General features: G+C 43.3%; 1 protein-coding gene across 1 annotated transcript in view; it reads left to right on the top strand.

Moving 5' to 3' along the window:
• Window positions 1–12,796, top strand: part of LOC115556069 (AP-1 complex subunit mu-1) — a 30,120-nt gene extending 17,324 nt beyond the window's left edge. Inside the window, exons 11-12 of the mRNA XM_030373193.1 lie at window positions 1,177–1,252; window positions 10,918–12,796. Coding sequence (XP_030229053.1) covers window positions 1,177–1,252; window positions 10,918–10,940 — 99 coding nt within the window. The 3' untranslated portion in view covers window positions 10,941–12,796. The remainder of the gene's footprint in view (window positions 1–1,176; window positions 1,253–10,917) is intronic.
• The last annotated feature ends 2,388 nt before the right edge of the window (window positions 12,797–15,184 follow it).

Here is a 15,184-nt window from a genome sequence, read left to right as displayed (position 1 = left end):
ATCATGCAACCATTCCAGGAAAACTCGCTGCCTCCAATATTTTAATTTGTAAATAATCCCATAAAAAGACAAACGTTGTCCTCCTGGGAAACCCTCTATAAACTGCAGTAACTTCCCTCTTGCTCTGAGACCTGTGATATTGGTGTCACCAAATTTAACCTCATCTTCCTGATATGGATCAGACTCTAATACGCAGCTCAATCTTGTTCTTTGTCTTGCAGGAGACTTTGTACAGCCTTGAATGTCTAGGGATCTATGTGCTCAAAGAGCCACTGAAACAGGAGGAAGCAAAAATTCACACTTTCGATGAGTGACAGCCAATTTTTTTCAGAAACCACGTTTACAACAATGAATTCACCAATGACGCCGCCGTCCATAAGGTGTGATTGTAATGTTGTGATTGCAAATATGGCGGTAAGAGTAGTCCCTAATAGTCAAACAGTAAGGTCTGCCCTGTGTCGTCATCATCGGTGCTCCCCATCTCGCTGCAGACTGCATTACATCTAGCAGAATGCCCCCCCCGCCCCAAAACTCCCAGCACTATAGAATGAAAACAACAACCTGTCAGCAGAAATCATCGTGACCTCCATATGGAACAGATTTCCAAATGAAATGTCCCTGCTCTTCGGTGTTCGTGCGTCACATCAGCCCCTATCAGTGTCGTCTTTTATTGTCTTTTGTGTAACTGGACGATGTCCCCGTCACAAAAAGGTTCTTAATCTGCGAAAAGATCTCTTTTGCAAAGTCTCAAGTCCCACTTTCTGCCTTTTCACATCTGTTTATGCCTCGTTTCTCTTCTACCTAGATGACTAATAATAATCTTAATCATATAATACAATAATAATACAGATGGGTTATAGAATATAATAGGCTTAACAATGATCCATGTCGTTCCCTCTCTCTTTCAACACACTGCTCTCCCATAAACTCCCAAAATAAATCCACCTCCTCATATTTATCATTCAGAAGAGGTAAGAACCGTGCTGTGAAAACATCTGATCGTTCCATTAATCAGCGATTTGTCAAGCCTAATTATGACATAACAGGTCAGTATCTGCCTGATTGGGCTGGTGCCAGTGTTAGAAAACGTAGCGGAGTAGACCTCCCTGTAGAAATAGAGGGAAGATGTGTTTGAACCACATGTTAATGCTGGGCTGCCGTGCTCTCTCTTCACAGGTTCGCTACCTCAAGATCATTGAGAAGAGCGGCTACCAGGCCCTTCCCTGGGTCAGGTACATCACCCAGAATGGAGGTATGGGCAAACACACACACGCACGCACGCCTGCACACATACGTACACACGCATGCACTTGTTTCCTTAAATGCATAAACTAACCAAAACAAAAATGATCCCACAAATGCAAAACACGCGCAATGTATTGTTGACTTCATGAAATACACGCACACAGGAGCACACACACACACACACACACAAACACACCCACAAGCACACGCACGCAGACAAACACACACAGGCACACACATACACAAACACACACACGCACACAGACACACATTCACACAGCACGGTAATGTGAGGGAGTAGTATGTGATCAACTCCTGTCCATCATTGCTTCATTCTTTGGTATCAAACATCATCAAAGACTCCTTCGTTTGCCTGGGTCATCTGTCTCTTATGAGCTGTTTTATCATTAGCAACCCCTCCTCCCATCTCCTTCCCAACCCCTTCCGATTCTCGAAGCACACAATCTTTCTGTACCTCTGATTGGCAGGAAGGAAACACGCAGGCAAGTGCATTGTTCTTGGTTCTGCTACTGGTCGGCTGTCACGCATACACATCAAACACAAACACACACACACACACACGCACACACACACACACACACACACACACACTCACACAAACACACACACACACACACACACACACACACACACACACACACACACACACACACACACACACACACACACACACACACACACACATACGCATGTACACAGACATTGCAAACACACACTAAGTCATCCTTGATCTCTGTCAAGCGGTGTTCTTTGTGTTTTTTGCCTGGTCAGTGGCTCTCTGTGTCCTGCAGAAGAGGAAGATATTTTTTCTGTGGACAAGGACACACTCACACTCATGAAGCTGCCGGCTGTTTCTCTCTGACACGGGAAAGCAGCAAGGGCGGTTCTGCCTCACCGGCCTATTGTGTCTGCTCGCCGGAGGTCAGACAGTAGGTGGGGGTGGGGGGGTCAAAGGTCACGCATGTTGATACACGGTCCTGACGTCAAGCTGTGTCGAGGTTGTGGATTCAGTTGAAATAGATTGGATGTTAAACAGTGGAATATTTATACTCTCCCCTTTGAATTCTTAATCCAGCGATATAAAACCAAAAAGTAAAACTATTTGGATTCGGTCCTTAGTGTAATCAAAACGACTTGAATAGTTCTAAATCGTCAAACCATCTGTGAGAAAATCTGTGAGAAAATCAAAGTGTAGGGAAAGGTTGTGAGCCAGTTCCCGGTTTCGGCTGGATTCTCTTCTTAGATCGCTTGCCCTCTCTCTCTCTCTTGTTTTAATGAAGTCCACTTGTTGGACCAAGTAAGGCCTTCCTGTCGAACTGTTCCGTGTAATTAGCTTTGTACCAAGCTACAGTGACTCAAAAATACATGTTTCCAACTATGAACAAAGAACTCTCATTAAGCCATGTTCAAGATTTTATGTCAGGGATTGAATTGCTGTGCGTGTGTGTGTATGTGCATGTGTGTGGAAGTTTTCAGATGACGTTACGCATGCTGTTTCTACTTCCTTCTCTCCTGCTGTTGTTGCTTATTCAAGATGGACGCCTGTGTGAGCTTGTCCACCTGTGCAGCAATTTTTAGAACCCCTCCACAAATGGGCACAGAAACTAAACAGAATACAAAAGATACATTCTTCCACGTTGAGAAGCATCAGCTTTTAATCAGCCGTGTTTTATAATAGGAACACATAACCTTTCCTCAGGAAATAGGAACTACCAAATGCAGTTTTTTTAATGCATTTCCTAACCCATACATCAGTGCCATGTATCGTCTAGGGATAGCCTTGCCAACTCTCTACGACGATCACTACAGTCACCATTGTTTTGTTAACATCTGACCCACAATCCTTTGTTGTTCCCACCATGTGAAAGTCACCCTATAAGAGTCATGTTCAACCATGGTCTCTGAAGATGTATGGTTATTGCTCTCAAGGGGACTTGATCATGATCCTGCTCCGTTAAATCCAATACTCTGCTGGGGAGAAGTCCTATATTAGATTAGTTTCTTTTAGCAGTGGTTTTGCAAGAAAGAATGTGTGAATGTATCTAGTGGGTTTTCTGGTATAATTGAAAGGCTATTTTTGGCCTGGGATGCTGGTTTTAATGAGCTTTAATTTAATATTGGACTTCACACAAAGCCCTCTTTAACTTCAGAAAAATGTGCGACAAAGAAAACCCGGCCTTTAACCTATAAATCTGTCATATATATGTAGTCAGAAGTGTATGAAAAGCTGGCTAGGCAGGAGAAATCCTCAGAGACGCTGACAGAGGGGAAAGTGAGTGAGTAAGAGGCACGATGTTAAGTCAAACACACACACACACTCACACTGACGCTCTTTGCTGCCAGCAATTATGACCTGCCTCTCACTCACAGGTCAGTCAGTGACGAAAGCGGGGGCCACAGGGAAGCACGGAGAGGGCGCGCGTGTGTGTGTGTGTGTGTGTGTGTGGCCCTCAGCGTCTGAATGTTTACGTTAGCGTCTCGTCTTCAGGGGCCCCCGACAGCAGCACACGCGGCCCAAGGAATGATTTAGGAATGCTCACACGAGCGGGAATACAGGGGATTTCTGCTGTGGCTGACCAGGGCCCACGAGACAGATGGGATACATAGCTCAATTTTTTATTATTTTAAACGTCTCTGACTTTGGCTTTCTGCTGTTCTCTCCCTCTCTTCCTCCCTCTCTCTCTTTATCTCTCTCTTTGTCTCTGTCTCTCTATCTCGCCCTCTCTTTCTCTCTCGCTCTTTGTCTGTCTCTGTCTCTCTCTGTGTCACTATGTCTCTATCTCTCTCTCTTTCTCTCTGTCTCTTTCTGTCTCTCTCTCTCTGTCTCTCCCTCTTTGTCTCTCTCCCTGTCTCTACCTCTTTGTCTCTCTCTCGGTCTCTCTCGGCCTCTCTCTCTCTCTCTCTCGCTCTCTCTCTCTCTCTCTCTCTCTCTCTCGCTCTCTCTCTCTCTCTCTCTCTCTCTCTCGCTCTCGCTCTCGCTCTTGCTCTTGCTCTTGCTCTTTGTCTCTCTGTCTCACTCCCTCCTCACAACCCTTGTGTGTTGGCTCTGATAGCATCTATTTTAATAATCCAACGGCTGGTCTGCTAGATGATTTATATGGCTGATATCCAGCAAGGCCACAGGTTCGATGCCTGGAGGAGGTCAGCGTTCTTTCTCAAACAGCGGGGGCAGCTCCCCGGACCCGTCGCAGCTGAGGCTCCAACGCACGCACCGTGAAAGAGTTCAGATCCGCTAAGACGCTCTAAGTCCTGATTCTTTACAGAGAGAGCTGCCAAAGTGGGACTTGGACGGCTCTCTCGTTGAAAGTATTTGACTGCGAGTTTGTGTCCAGAGAAAAATTGGCCGACTCCCAGTTTATAAATACAAATCCGGTGGCCTCTCGAAGGTCACCAGACATTTATCTTTTTATAATTGGATAGAAATGTACACCAAACAGAGTTGTTGTTACAAATAATTAGGACTTTAAGTTGAAATGAGTCAAAAGTAATGAATATAGTAAAAAGTGCTTGGAAAGAACAACCTTCCCAAACATGTCTTCTTCTCACCCTTCTCGACATCTCGAGGTGTTTTGCAAACCTTTGTCAATTGGATTTTGCATTTCAAAGTCTTTTCCACTAACTAGAACAATATACATCTCTGTGTGCCGGGCATGGAATGTTCTAGACCTAATGAGCCCTGGGTTTTCTTTGGCCATGGTAACTTTTTTCACCCAAGGCGATAAATTAAGATTAAAGCCTTTTTTTGTGAAATTGCTTATTTACATTTAAATATTTCTGTATTTTGCCTTTCCATTCACTGATTTGCTAATTTGACTCAGCGGAAGTTTGGCAAGGAAGATGGATGAGACATGGAAAAAAATTATGAAATGAAAGGACTAAGTTAGCTATTGAAACAGCTTGTTTGCCGTTGTCAACCAACGTTTCCCATTTTATCAGCGGGTATTCACCTCTCAAAGCTCCAAACTGAAACCTTTTGTTTATTTACAATTGTTCACTTATAGTGCAGGCCTGACACACAGTGTTCCTTCCCCCCACCAGGGAGCCTTGAAGCCCCCGGCCGCCAACCGTGCACCGTCTGCACCGTTGACATACAAGAGCAATATTCACCATCATCACACTAATAATAAATAATAATGATGATGATTATGATGTGGTAGTGTTTAACAACGGGGATTTTCGCAATTACTGCCGGTCTCAACGCGTATCTTTTGGACGGTCAGGAAGAGCCCGTTAAATATTTTTACGAAGGCAAACTACCCCTGAAAGCCGTAAAGTACGGAAACTAAAACGGCTGGTAAATCTGGTGCTTTCTGTTTCAGGGGAATTCTTTTTTCGTGCTTTCTTCTCTGAATCACTGATTCACATCAGATGTTTCTGGCGTGAATGCCAATATCTAAAGTGGGAACCTACAGTTTATGCACATGGCTTTCAGAGAGGACACTTTAAGGTCTAAAGCGCCCTGTGTGTGTCTACTCAGAGTTAGGATCTCTCCGGTGCCATCTGCTTGGCGTTGGTTGGGTACGGAGATGCGCACGTTTGTGACTGCGTCCGTGCAGCTTGTGGTTCCATTTGGCGAGCGCACACAAGAAGACGTCCCAACCTTTTAGCTGCGATCGGAGTTGGCAGGAGGTCATCAGAGAGCACGTCTCCAGAGTCGCGTGTCGTGTTCTGCAAAAGATAGGACGCCTAGATGGGCGTACTAAGTGACGCACGCAATTCTCCTTGAAACGTTTGAAAGGTTCCTCTTAGACACACCGGCCAATTCCAGTTGGGATGTGAATATGTGCCCAGTTCATGCCCACCATGTGTATGTTATATTTCATTTAATGGTGTTTTTTATAGGCCTATTTCATGTGGGTTAACCTAAAGCATGGTGCTATTAATGTTCTGTGTGCTCAAGGCTGTGTATTAAGCAGCAATATAGATGCTGTTAACGGTACAGTGTGTCACATGGGTACAACGACTCATTTTTATGTGCTTGAAGTCCATTGGAAACGTGGTGTACCTGCTACATCCTTTCCTTATTCCTTGAGCAGACCTTGACTGCGTCTAATTGCATGTCCCATGTTTCTGATGTGGTTAACCCTTCTAGGAGACCATATCTAGTTCTGCTGGCGGCACGTGGCAGACAGTGGGCTGTGTGTGTGGGTCTGTGTGTTTGCGTGCGTGCATGTGCGTGCCTGTGTGTGTGTGTGTGTGTGTGTGTGTGTGTGTTTGCGTGCATACAGTTCATAAGGCTAAGAAATGTGAGTCAGCATTTTAATGGATACTACATCCTCAAATAATGTGTGTATGAATGCTCACACTCACATAAACACACACACACACACACACACACACACACACACACACACACACACACACACACACACACAAATACATGCACACGACCGCCATTAGAAATCAGGGTAGAGGGTCCCTTTTAGTCGCTGAAATTAAAGACCTCCCGTGAGGGTTTTTAAGATGAAGGACCCCCACTGTCCCCTCCCTAGACCCCCCCTCCATCAAAACCCTTTTTGAAACACCAAGCTAGCAATTAGCAGCACCCATGGGCTCCCTACCCATCCATTACCACATCCAGAGGAGACCTCAGCTGGCTTCCTGCGCTGCCTTTCATGTTGGCCGGGGCTGTAGGAAATTCAGCGTGTTTGATGGTTTCGGAAGACACGCAGTTTGAAGAAGAAGAAGAAATAAGCCGTGGTTAGAGGAAAAGGAGGAGGACCAAGATGTGGGGGGGGGGGGGGCTGGGGGTAGAATGTTTTAGTCACTTCATTGTCTGGCCGCCCCGCAAAGTGTGCACGGCACGTTGCGCCGCAATTACCTAAACAGACGGGAGGTCTGGCAATTGTGTGTGTGTGTGTGTGTGTGTTTGCACATGCCTTGTAGTTAGTCTGCCTCGTGGTTGTTTCATCTGCTGCTGGTGTTTTTTTTTCTCCTCCTTCGCTGCCTTCATCCTTGTCAGATATACGACACTGGCCAAGAGAGAAATCAGTGGTAGCCGTCTACTGGAAGTACCTGGAGAGATACAGATTCAGTGACTCATCCAATAATTGACTTGACTCATTGTTATCCTGTCATACAAAGCCTTGATTGAATAAATCAAGGAAGTAGTATATTACGAAGTGGTGGTATATCATGTACAATGTTTCTAGGGAAATGACCAGGTTTATTTTTCGATAATATGATTGTAGTTGACACGCCATCACAACACTTTCACAAAATAGTATTTTGCTAAAGGCGAACAATGTGGCATTTAAATGCATCCAGGTTTGATCAGGCCAACCACTCTGTATGAATTAATGTATCTATTTACCTGTGGAGATATCTATTGCACACATTTCATTCATCAGTGTCTGTGCCACTGTGTGTGTGTGTTTGTGTGTGCGTGCGTGCGCGTGTGCGTGTGTGTGTCCGTGTGTGTTCTTGAGAGGAAACAGCATGCATTATCTGACTTGCCACAGACCTGTGCCTAACAGTATTTGGCAGGTAATTTCTCTAAACCCCGCTATTGCATGTTAGATCAATTACAAATATGCCAGCACATTTTTCTGTACAGCTGTGCTATTGTTTGCAGACACCCCCCCCCCTCCCCCCCACCTGACCCCCTCCCCTCTCGTCGTTACCCCTAGCAACATTGAGAAACACCAGCCTGCCATAGGCCCTTCTCTAATTGCTCTTAAGGCAGATCTGATTTAAGGAAAATGAAATCCAGACACGCTGGGCTTATGGGGTGCACAGTTTCACCACCACTCCTCTGCCTAACCTTAAGCACATACACATGCATGAACACACACCCAAACACACACACTCACAAATGTATACGTGTGTGTATGTATGTGTGTTATGTTATCATCACAGAAACCATAGCCAGTGTGCCTCAGTTCTAGGAGGGCTTTGGAATAGTTTCCATTAGCAGGTCTCGTCGATCAGGGGTACTTTACCCTGCCCTGTTAGGGCTTTTACTGTTACCCACACCTGTGTGTGTGTGTGTGTGTGTGTGTGTGTGTGTGTGTGTGTGTGTGTGTGTGTGTGTGTGTGTGTGTGTGTGTGTGTGTTTGCGCATAAGGAGGTGCGGATATAGAGCTAACCCTTACTCTAACCTCTTAGATTCCTCAAAAGATAAGCAGGCAGTCAGAACTTGGCAGCCTCTAAACTCAACCCAGCTGTGTGTGTGTGTGTGTCTGTGTCTGTGTGTGTGTGTGTGTGTGTGTGTGTGTGTGTGTGTGTGTGTGTGTGTGTGTGTGTGTGTGTGTGTGTGTGTGTGTGATTTTTGTGTATGTATGTATATATGTGTGTGTGAGTGTTTATTTGTGGTGTGTATATACCTATAACTGTTTGTGTGGTGTGTAATCTTTGTGTATGCACATTTATTTGTGTTGTGTAATCTGTGTGTATGCACATTTATCTGTGTGTGCGTGTGCGCAAGTGTCTGTCCAGGTTTGTGTGGTGTGTATCTGTGCTTATGCCTTATAATATGTGTATCTGTGTGTGTGTGTGTGTGTGTGTGTGTGTGTGCGTGTGTGTGTGGGTGAATGTCATTTGTGTAAGCATACATCTTTAAGTGTGTGTGTGTGTGTGTCTGTGTGTGTTTTTCACACGTGCATGTGTGTATACATGTTTGTGGTGTGTATCTTAGTATGCGTATAAATGTTTGTGTGTGTACAAGTGCATGCTTCTGTGTTGCATCTCCTCGGTGTGTTGGGTGTGTTTATTTACCAGTGCTGTGTTCCTGTTGTATCTCCTCTTTGTGTCTGGTGTGTTTGTCTACCCTTGCTGGCGGGCTGTGTTCCTCCTCTGTGTGTGGGGTGTGTTTATTCACCCATGCGGGTGCTCGGCGTAGCACCAACCCAGACCTGAGCGCCACGCTAGCACACCCACCAACAGGGGCTGCGGTCTAGTGCAAGACAAACGACTAAACCCTGAAACCAGAGATGCTCAGTGTAGTCTCTCAAGGACGCTCATTTTCTCTGTTTGTCTTTCGTGGGTCCGTCCATTCCTCCCCACATTCCCATTTGTTTATGCAGTTGTTGTTGGTACAGCCTCACAGCTTGGAGGGCGTCCCTCCCACGGGAGGTGTGATGGGGTACACTGTAATTGAATGGAGGTGTTGATGGTAAATATCATTAACACTAGCTTGGCCAGCCGCTGGCCGGTCCATTACAAGATGCAGTGTGAGAGTAGAGACATTGTAGAACCTCTATGAGCAACCTGGGTCGCTTCACCTCTCAACTCAGCTGCCACTTTCCTATACCCGTAGCACTCTCTTACAGGCCAGATAACTGCAGAGCGAGGGCGCTGACGTCACATCTGTGGTCATGTCTCTTTTTACAATGCATCCTCAACGTACAACTACAATCCATGCCACAAAGTCACCACAAAGCCTGGTCCCTTCCCTGGCCAAAGTGGCTTTTTCGTTGACTCCGCCAGTGACCATAACACATGAGAAAATGTGTTATCGATTGACAAGAACAAAAATGGAGGAGATTTGGTTTCTATTTAGCTGTTTTTGCGTACATTTTCGATGGAAGTTCAGTCTGCCGCTAAATGTGCGGTTCCAGTGAACTAAAGAGATTTATGAGGGTTTCTTTGGAAGTAATAAGGAGTGACTTTTGGTAGAATTAGGGAGTTCAGGCTTTTGATGGGTCCTCTTGTTAATACTGTTGGAACATTTAAATGAAGTGTTATCAATATGAGATGAACAAACAACCACCGGGACTCCTTAATGCTGTGTATCAAGTTCAACCTTACTCATAAAAATGGAAATGGAAAACCATTTATTGGAATATACAAGTAAGAACCACTGCATTTGCTGTCTTGAGTTTGCAATTGGTAGACATTGATGTATTTATATTTGGATGCCAATGTAACTGATGCTGTGTATCGAACCAAACAAATGAATTCCTAGAGCTGATCAATTATACGAGCTGATCTTGATACGATGTGGGCTTCCCGCGATCATGGACACATAAAATAGAGCAGGAGCCATTTTTTTCAAGCCTCGTTTTCATTCTCACCAAAGTGCCCAACGTAAAAACACAAAGAGCTCACCATTGAGCTCACGTTAGATTAATTAAAAAAATGCATTTACTTGTTTCAGAGACATTGAAGCAAACTCTGCCAAGAAATGCCATACAAATTATTATATTCACATAATATGAGTGATTAATATTCCTTATCTCAATTTTGTAACCAAATAAATGTTTCTGCTGCGGTCGACCAGCTCTACTGTCCACATATGAACAACAAAAAACAAAATCCCACTGCAATCCTCAGAATGTACAAACAAACGCACCGGTGCATGGAGAAGATTCATATAATTTCTCTTAAAATCCCATAATAGCCAGTCAAACATCATGCAACATCAAAAAGTATTTTGGTATGGTTTCGCATTCATATGATGCTAAAGGCTCTCCTTGCTTTGATTCAAGCCAGGGGAGACTGTTGTTTCAGCTAAGGTGTGACACAGGTCTCCAGTCGGCTGATGAAATACCAACATGCATGAGAGACAGACCTTTATGGCACGCGATTACCCATCATGACTCCCGAGGAGACTCGACATGCCTGACTGACGATTACAATGGTTGAAACACACACACAGTTTGATTAATCTGAATTCTGTTGTTGTTGTTTTTGCTGCTTGTTGTCTTGCAGACTACCAGTTGAGAACCCAGTAGCCCTACCTGCATGGTCTTACGGTACATCATCCTCCATCTCCAGCCAGACAGACAGAAGGATAAGCTGTGGAGGAAGGGATGGATACACCTGGTAGCCGGTACACACGGGAACAAACTCTTTCTACTGTGTAAACCTCGAGGGACCCACATGGGGTGGGCTGTGTCAGTTTATCCCTGGTGTTAAATTAACAGATCGGTTCAAACTCGGCTCCGCTCCTGTTTGGTATACGTACCATGGGTTTGCGGAAAAAAACGGAAAATATACTGTGTAGACTTGTGAATAGTTTCTTTGTTCAGATTCTTTTCTGTTTTAATTTTCGATTTTTTTACTTCTAAGTGCCATAAACAGGGTTAGATTGATCATATCGATCTACATTAGTGAAAAATATTTGCTGGGGAAAAAGACATTGTTTATTTCTTGTTGTAATAGAAAATTCAATCGGTACATTTGTGGAAACTAGCTTAGACGTTGTTTGCCTACAAAACAAGTACACAAGTATTTTTTTTTTAACGTGTATTTGATTAAATGATTTGGTAATTCTTTCGTCCCAAGTAAAAATAAGAAGACTTTATCCCTCTCCTGAAACCTTAGCTGAACATGCATTGCAAACAACCATGCTTTCGTTCTCCGCGACTGAAAAAACATCCTCACCTGAGATGACTTTGCTGTTCTTCTCCCTAATCTCCTCCGCCCACAACACGTGGCACTACCCAGGTGTAGCCGTTTGATGTCTTGACTACACTTGTGAAGACCTATTGTTAAGCAATATTTTATTGAATTACATTTACGGCTCTATTTATCGGTTGTAATTAAATTATCGGAATAATGCATAATAATATACAATTCCCACAATCTACGATGATGACTATCGACTAACGATGATTTACCGGCCCGATATTTATTGTGCATTCTTAACATGAACAGACGGCGAAATCCCAAAACGGTATCACCCCTAAATCCATGTGAAGAATGTTTGCTTAATCATGCAAATGTACTCCTGAAAAGTTGCGTGGCAACCAACTTAAAAACAGAATTTTATGATTTAGCCAGATGTATTCATTTTATTCTCGTGTCTGGCTGTTAATAAAAAAAAGTAAACAACATTACGCCCATTTCATATTTGACAAATCAGCGATATGATTTTTTGTATAATATATTGAATTGTATCATATTGTATTATATTGTGAAGTTAGCTTGATCGCTGGTTCCAGGATAAACAAGCAACAAACTGTTGTTGCATCATAATTGTTGTATATATAAATAATTGTTTGCCATAATTATTATGTTTGCCATAATTATTATTATTAATACAAAGACTTAGGATGGTCTGAGCTCTTCAGAAAGCCAAAAGTATACTTCACCAGTTGTCTTTGTTTCTTGGTACGATATGACTTCCAGCTATCGATAGAAGAGAGGCAAAATCTTTTAATGGACAGGTTTTGTCCGAGCTCTCACCTGGTACAGAGGACTTTATAGTTTCATGTTGATGTGTGTGATTAGAAAATAGGTTTAAAGTATAACATTATAAATAGCTGTAGCCACAATGGATTGAAAATCAAGCTAATTCAATTCCTCCTTGCCAAAATATAAATGTCTGGCAGGGAAGCATAACTGAGTATGTGAAGACTGATTTGTAAGCATCTAAATTGAGCAATGTGCATTATTAAGATATTAAAATACACAATACAATAACGCATAATGTTCCTTTACGCCAGTAACTCATTCTGCACAACACCCTAAGGATCATAGCATCTGCTTATCATTGTCCAAGATGTATTATGTCATCAAAACACCCTGATCGTGTGCTATGTGTTATCAAACTGTTACCAGCAATAAATCAGTTTCATGGAATGGCTCCAGTCTGAATTGATTGAACACATTGCAAACGCATGAGTGATTTTAGATGATGATCAAAATCCAAAATATAAGAATATAATAATGTAACTAATGTATATATGTCTCTGGCTAACACAATAAGTTATGTTTATTTAGACGTTAGACCTTCATTAAAAGTCTGCAGTAGACAATTTGGTCAATTGGAAGCGTTGGACACAGTCATAAGTAATTGTGTGGTTGCTAGCATTAGTCTGTGTGCGTGTACAGATATGTGGGATGGTCTTTTACAATGGAGACCATCCATCCTGATCACATTAACTCACTGTTTCGCCCACATCGATTTCCTGAAATTAGATTGTAATCGGGCCAATCAGGGACTGGATCCTAGTTAATGACGTCACCATGCCTATCAGGGACTGCGTAGTAGTTTGGGACGTAAGTTACAGCCTGCCACGAAACAATGAGCCGTAACATAAACATTATTAGAGTAAACACAAACATAAGTGCAGTTATTGCAGAAGTAGTCTCAATAACAACTATTTAACAAAATACTATACACTAGCATTGTTTCTCTTCACTTTGCTGTTCGTCTATACCCTGTTTGTCCACTGAAAAAACGCACCGCAATGGAGTCACATGTTTTGTTACGCTGATTGGCTGAAGGAGTTAATCTGTGAAGACAAGTACTCCCGCTCACTGAAATCGATGTGGGCGACCCTAGGTCCAGTCTGATCCGTGTAGCGAAACAGAATGTGAGGTCACGTGATCAGGATGGTCTCCAGGCAAAATGTCTAGTGCATGTGCATTGTACGTTTTTGTAACTCATGGTTATGTGTGTGCATGTGTGTGTGTGTAGGTTTAAAACCCCCTGCATTCTGCGCAACCTCATATAATGGGCCTCTCAGGCTCCGATGAATGTGTTAGCAATAATAAACTCCATCATTGTTTCTGCGTCAACGCAATTTATGAACGTAATCAGCTGGAAAGGAGGAAGACGCTGCACCTGCAGGGATCGCCGGACGCCCCAGAGAATGGATGTTTGTTGCACGTGCTGCTAAACCCCACAGCAAGGCGGAAAACTGTAACCCCACTGAAGCATTAAACATTATACCCATTTCGTAACTCCAACATGTTGTTCTAATCCAAGTCTTCCTGAATGGCGTAATAACAAGTTATACGGCCGGGCTGTGCGTGGGAGTTTGTGTAGAATAGGCTATTTAACAAGCTCCCCAGCTGTATGATGGATTCAGCAGCCAGGTTTCCATCTACGTTTCGTTTTAAATGACTCGGGATACGGAACGCTGACCCTAACTAACCCTAAAGAAAACAAGCAAGAGAGAAAAATCCATAAAGATGTCAAAGAATGACAGGAACACAGGAGAAGTAAAGAGCACAAGGAAACAGAAGAAAAATTAACAAGAATAAAGGATGATCATTTCAACTGTTGTTTGTTTGGAGCTGGTTCTGACTCGCTGGCTTCTCACCACTGGGCCAGATAAACATGCTGTGTTTGATAAAGGAAATGCTAGAGCAACAGAGATAAATGTTCTGTTGTTTTTATACCAAACAACAATTTTGTTTGATTTTGAATGCTTGCTTCAAAAGAAGCTTCTTGGATTAATGCTACATTGCCTCAACTATACATTGCGCAGAATGTCTTTAACCTCTGCTGATGCTAATTCCGTCCATGAAGCATTCCCGGTGCCCCTTAACACGTATCTGTCGTTTTTAACCCTTATCTTGTCGTTTTTAGAAGTAACCTGTGATAGCCTTCGTATCGGTTTCCTGCAGCTGTGTGTGTATCGGTTCCTATTTAAAGTGCATCATGTTCTTCGCCCTATCTGAGCCATCAGCCGTCTTCTTCCAAAACCGATGCGTCATTATTTACCGGGCCATGCACAACGGCCCATCCCTTGGTACCAGAGGTACGGACAGGTAGCCCTTTTGTTTTGCTACCATAGTAATTCAAGAAATAAGAGCTGATATCATCCCATCAATGAATTACGTGATGACTCATGTTGAACACTCAGTCCAGAGGTCACTTGTTATGTCTGGTGTTTGGCTGCACAGCAACCTCTCTTGTGTGCAAAACATTTCAGTATGATTCTATCGTTGTTTTCATTATTCAGTAAAAGGGTTAGGGTTGTATTTTGCAACCCTTCCTAGATCCTAGTGTTTTTAGATTGAACCCAAAAAAACGGTTGGCGCATTACGGGGAACCAGTCAAGTGGTCAACCGGTCTGAGTAGGGTGCCATCAAATATCACGTCATTTGTCAACTTAGTGATGTTGTTCTCATGTAACGTCCATTATGTGTCTGACTTAAGTCTATTGTTTGGGTTGGATGTAACCACATTGTCCAAAAGGTACATAACCAAGTTGATTTCCAAGTAATGCGGACCCTGTTT

This window comes from Gadus morhua, chromosome 12 (genome assembly GCF_902167405.1).
Source record: "Gadus morhua chromosome 12, gadMor3.0, whole genome shotgun sequence".
In the NCBI taxonomy this organism is placed as follows: domain Eukaryota; kingdom Metazoa; phylum Chordata; class Actinopteri; order Gadiformes; family Gadidae; genus Gadus; species Gadus morhua.
The sequence above is the reverse complement of the archived record's forward strand: the minus strand, read 5'-3'. Positions and strand labels throughout refer to the sequence as shown.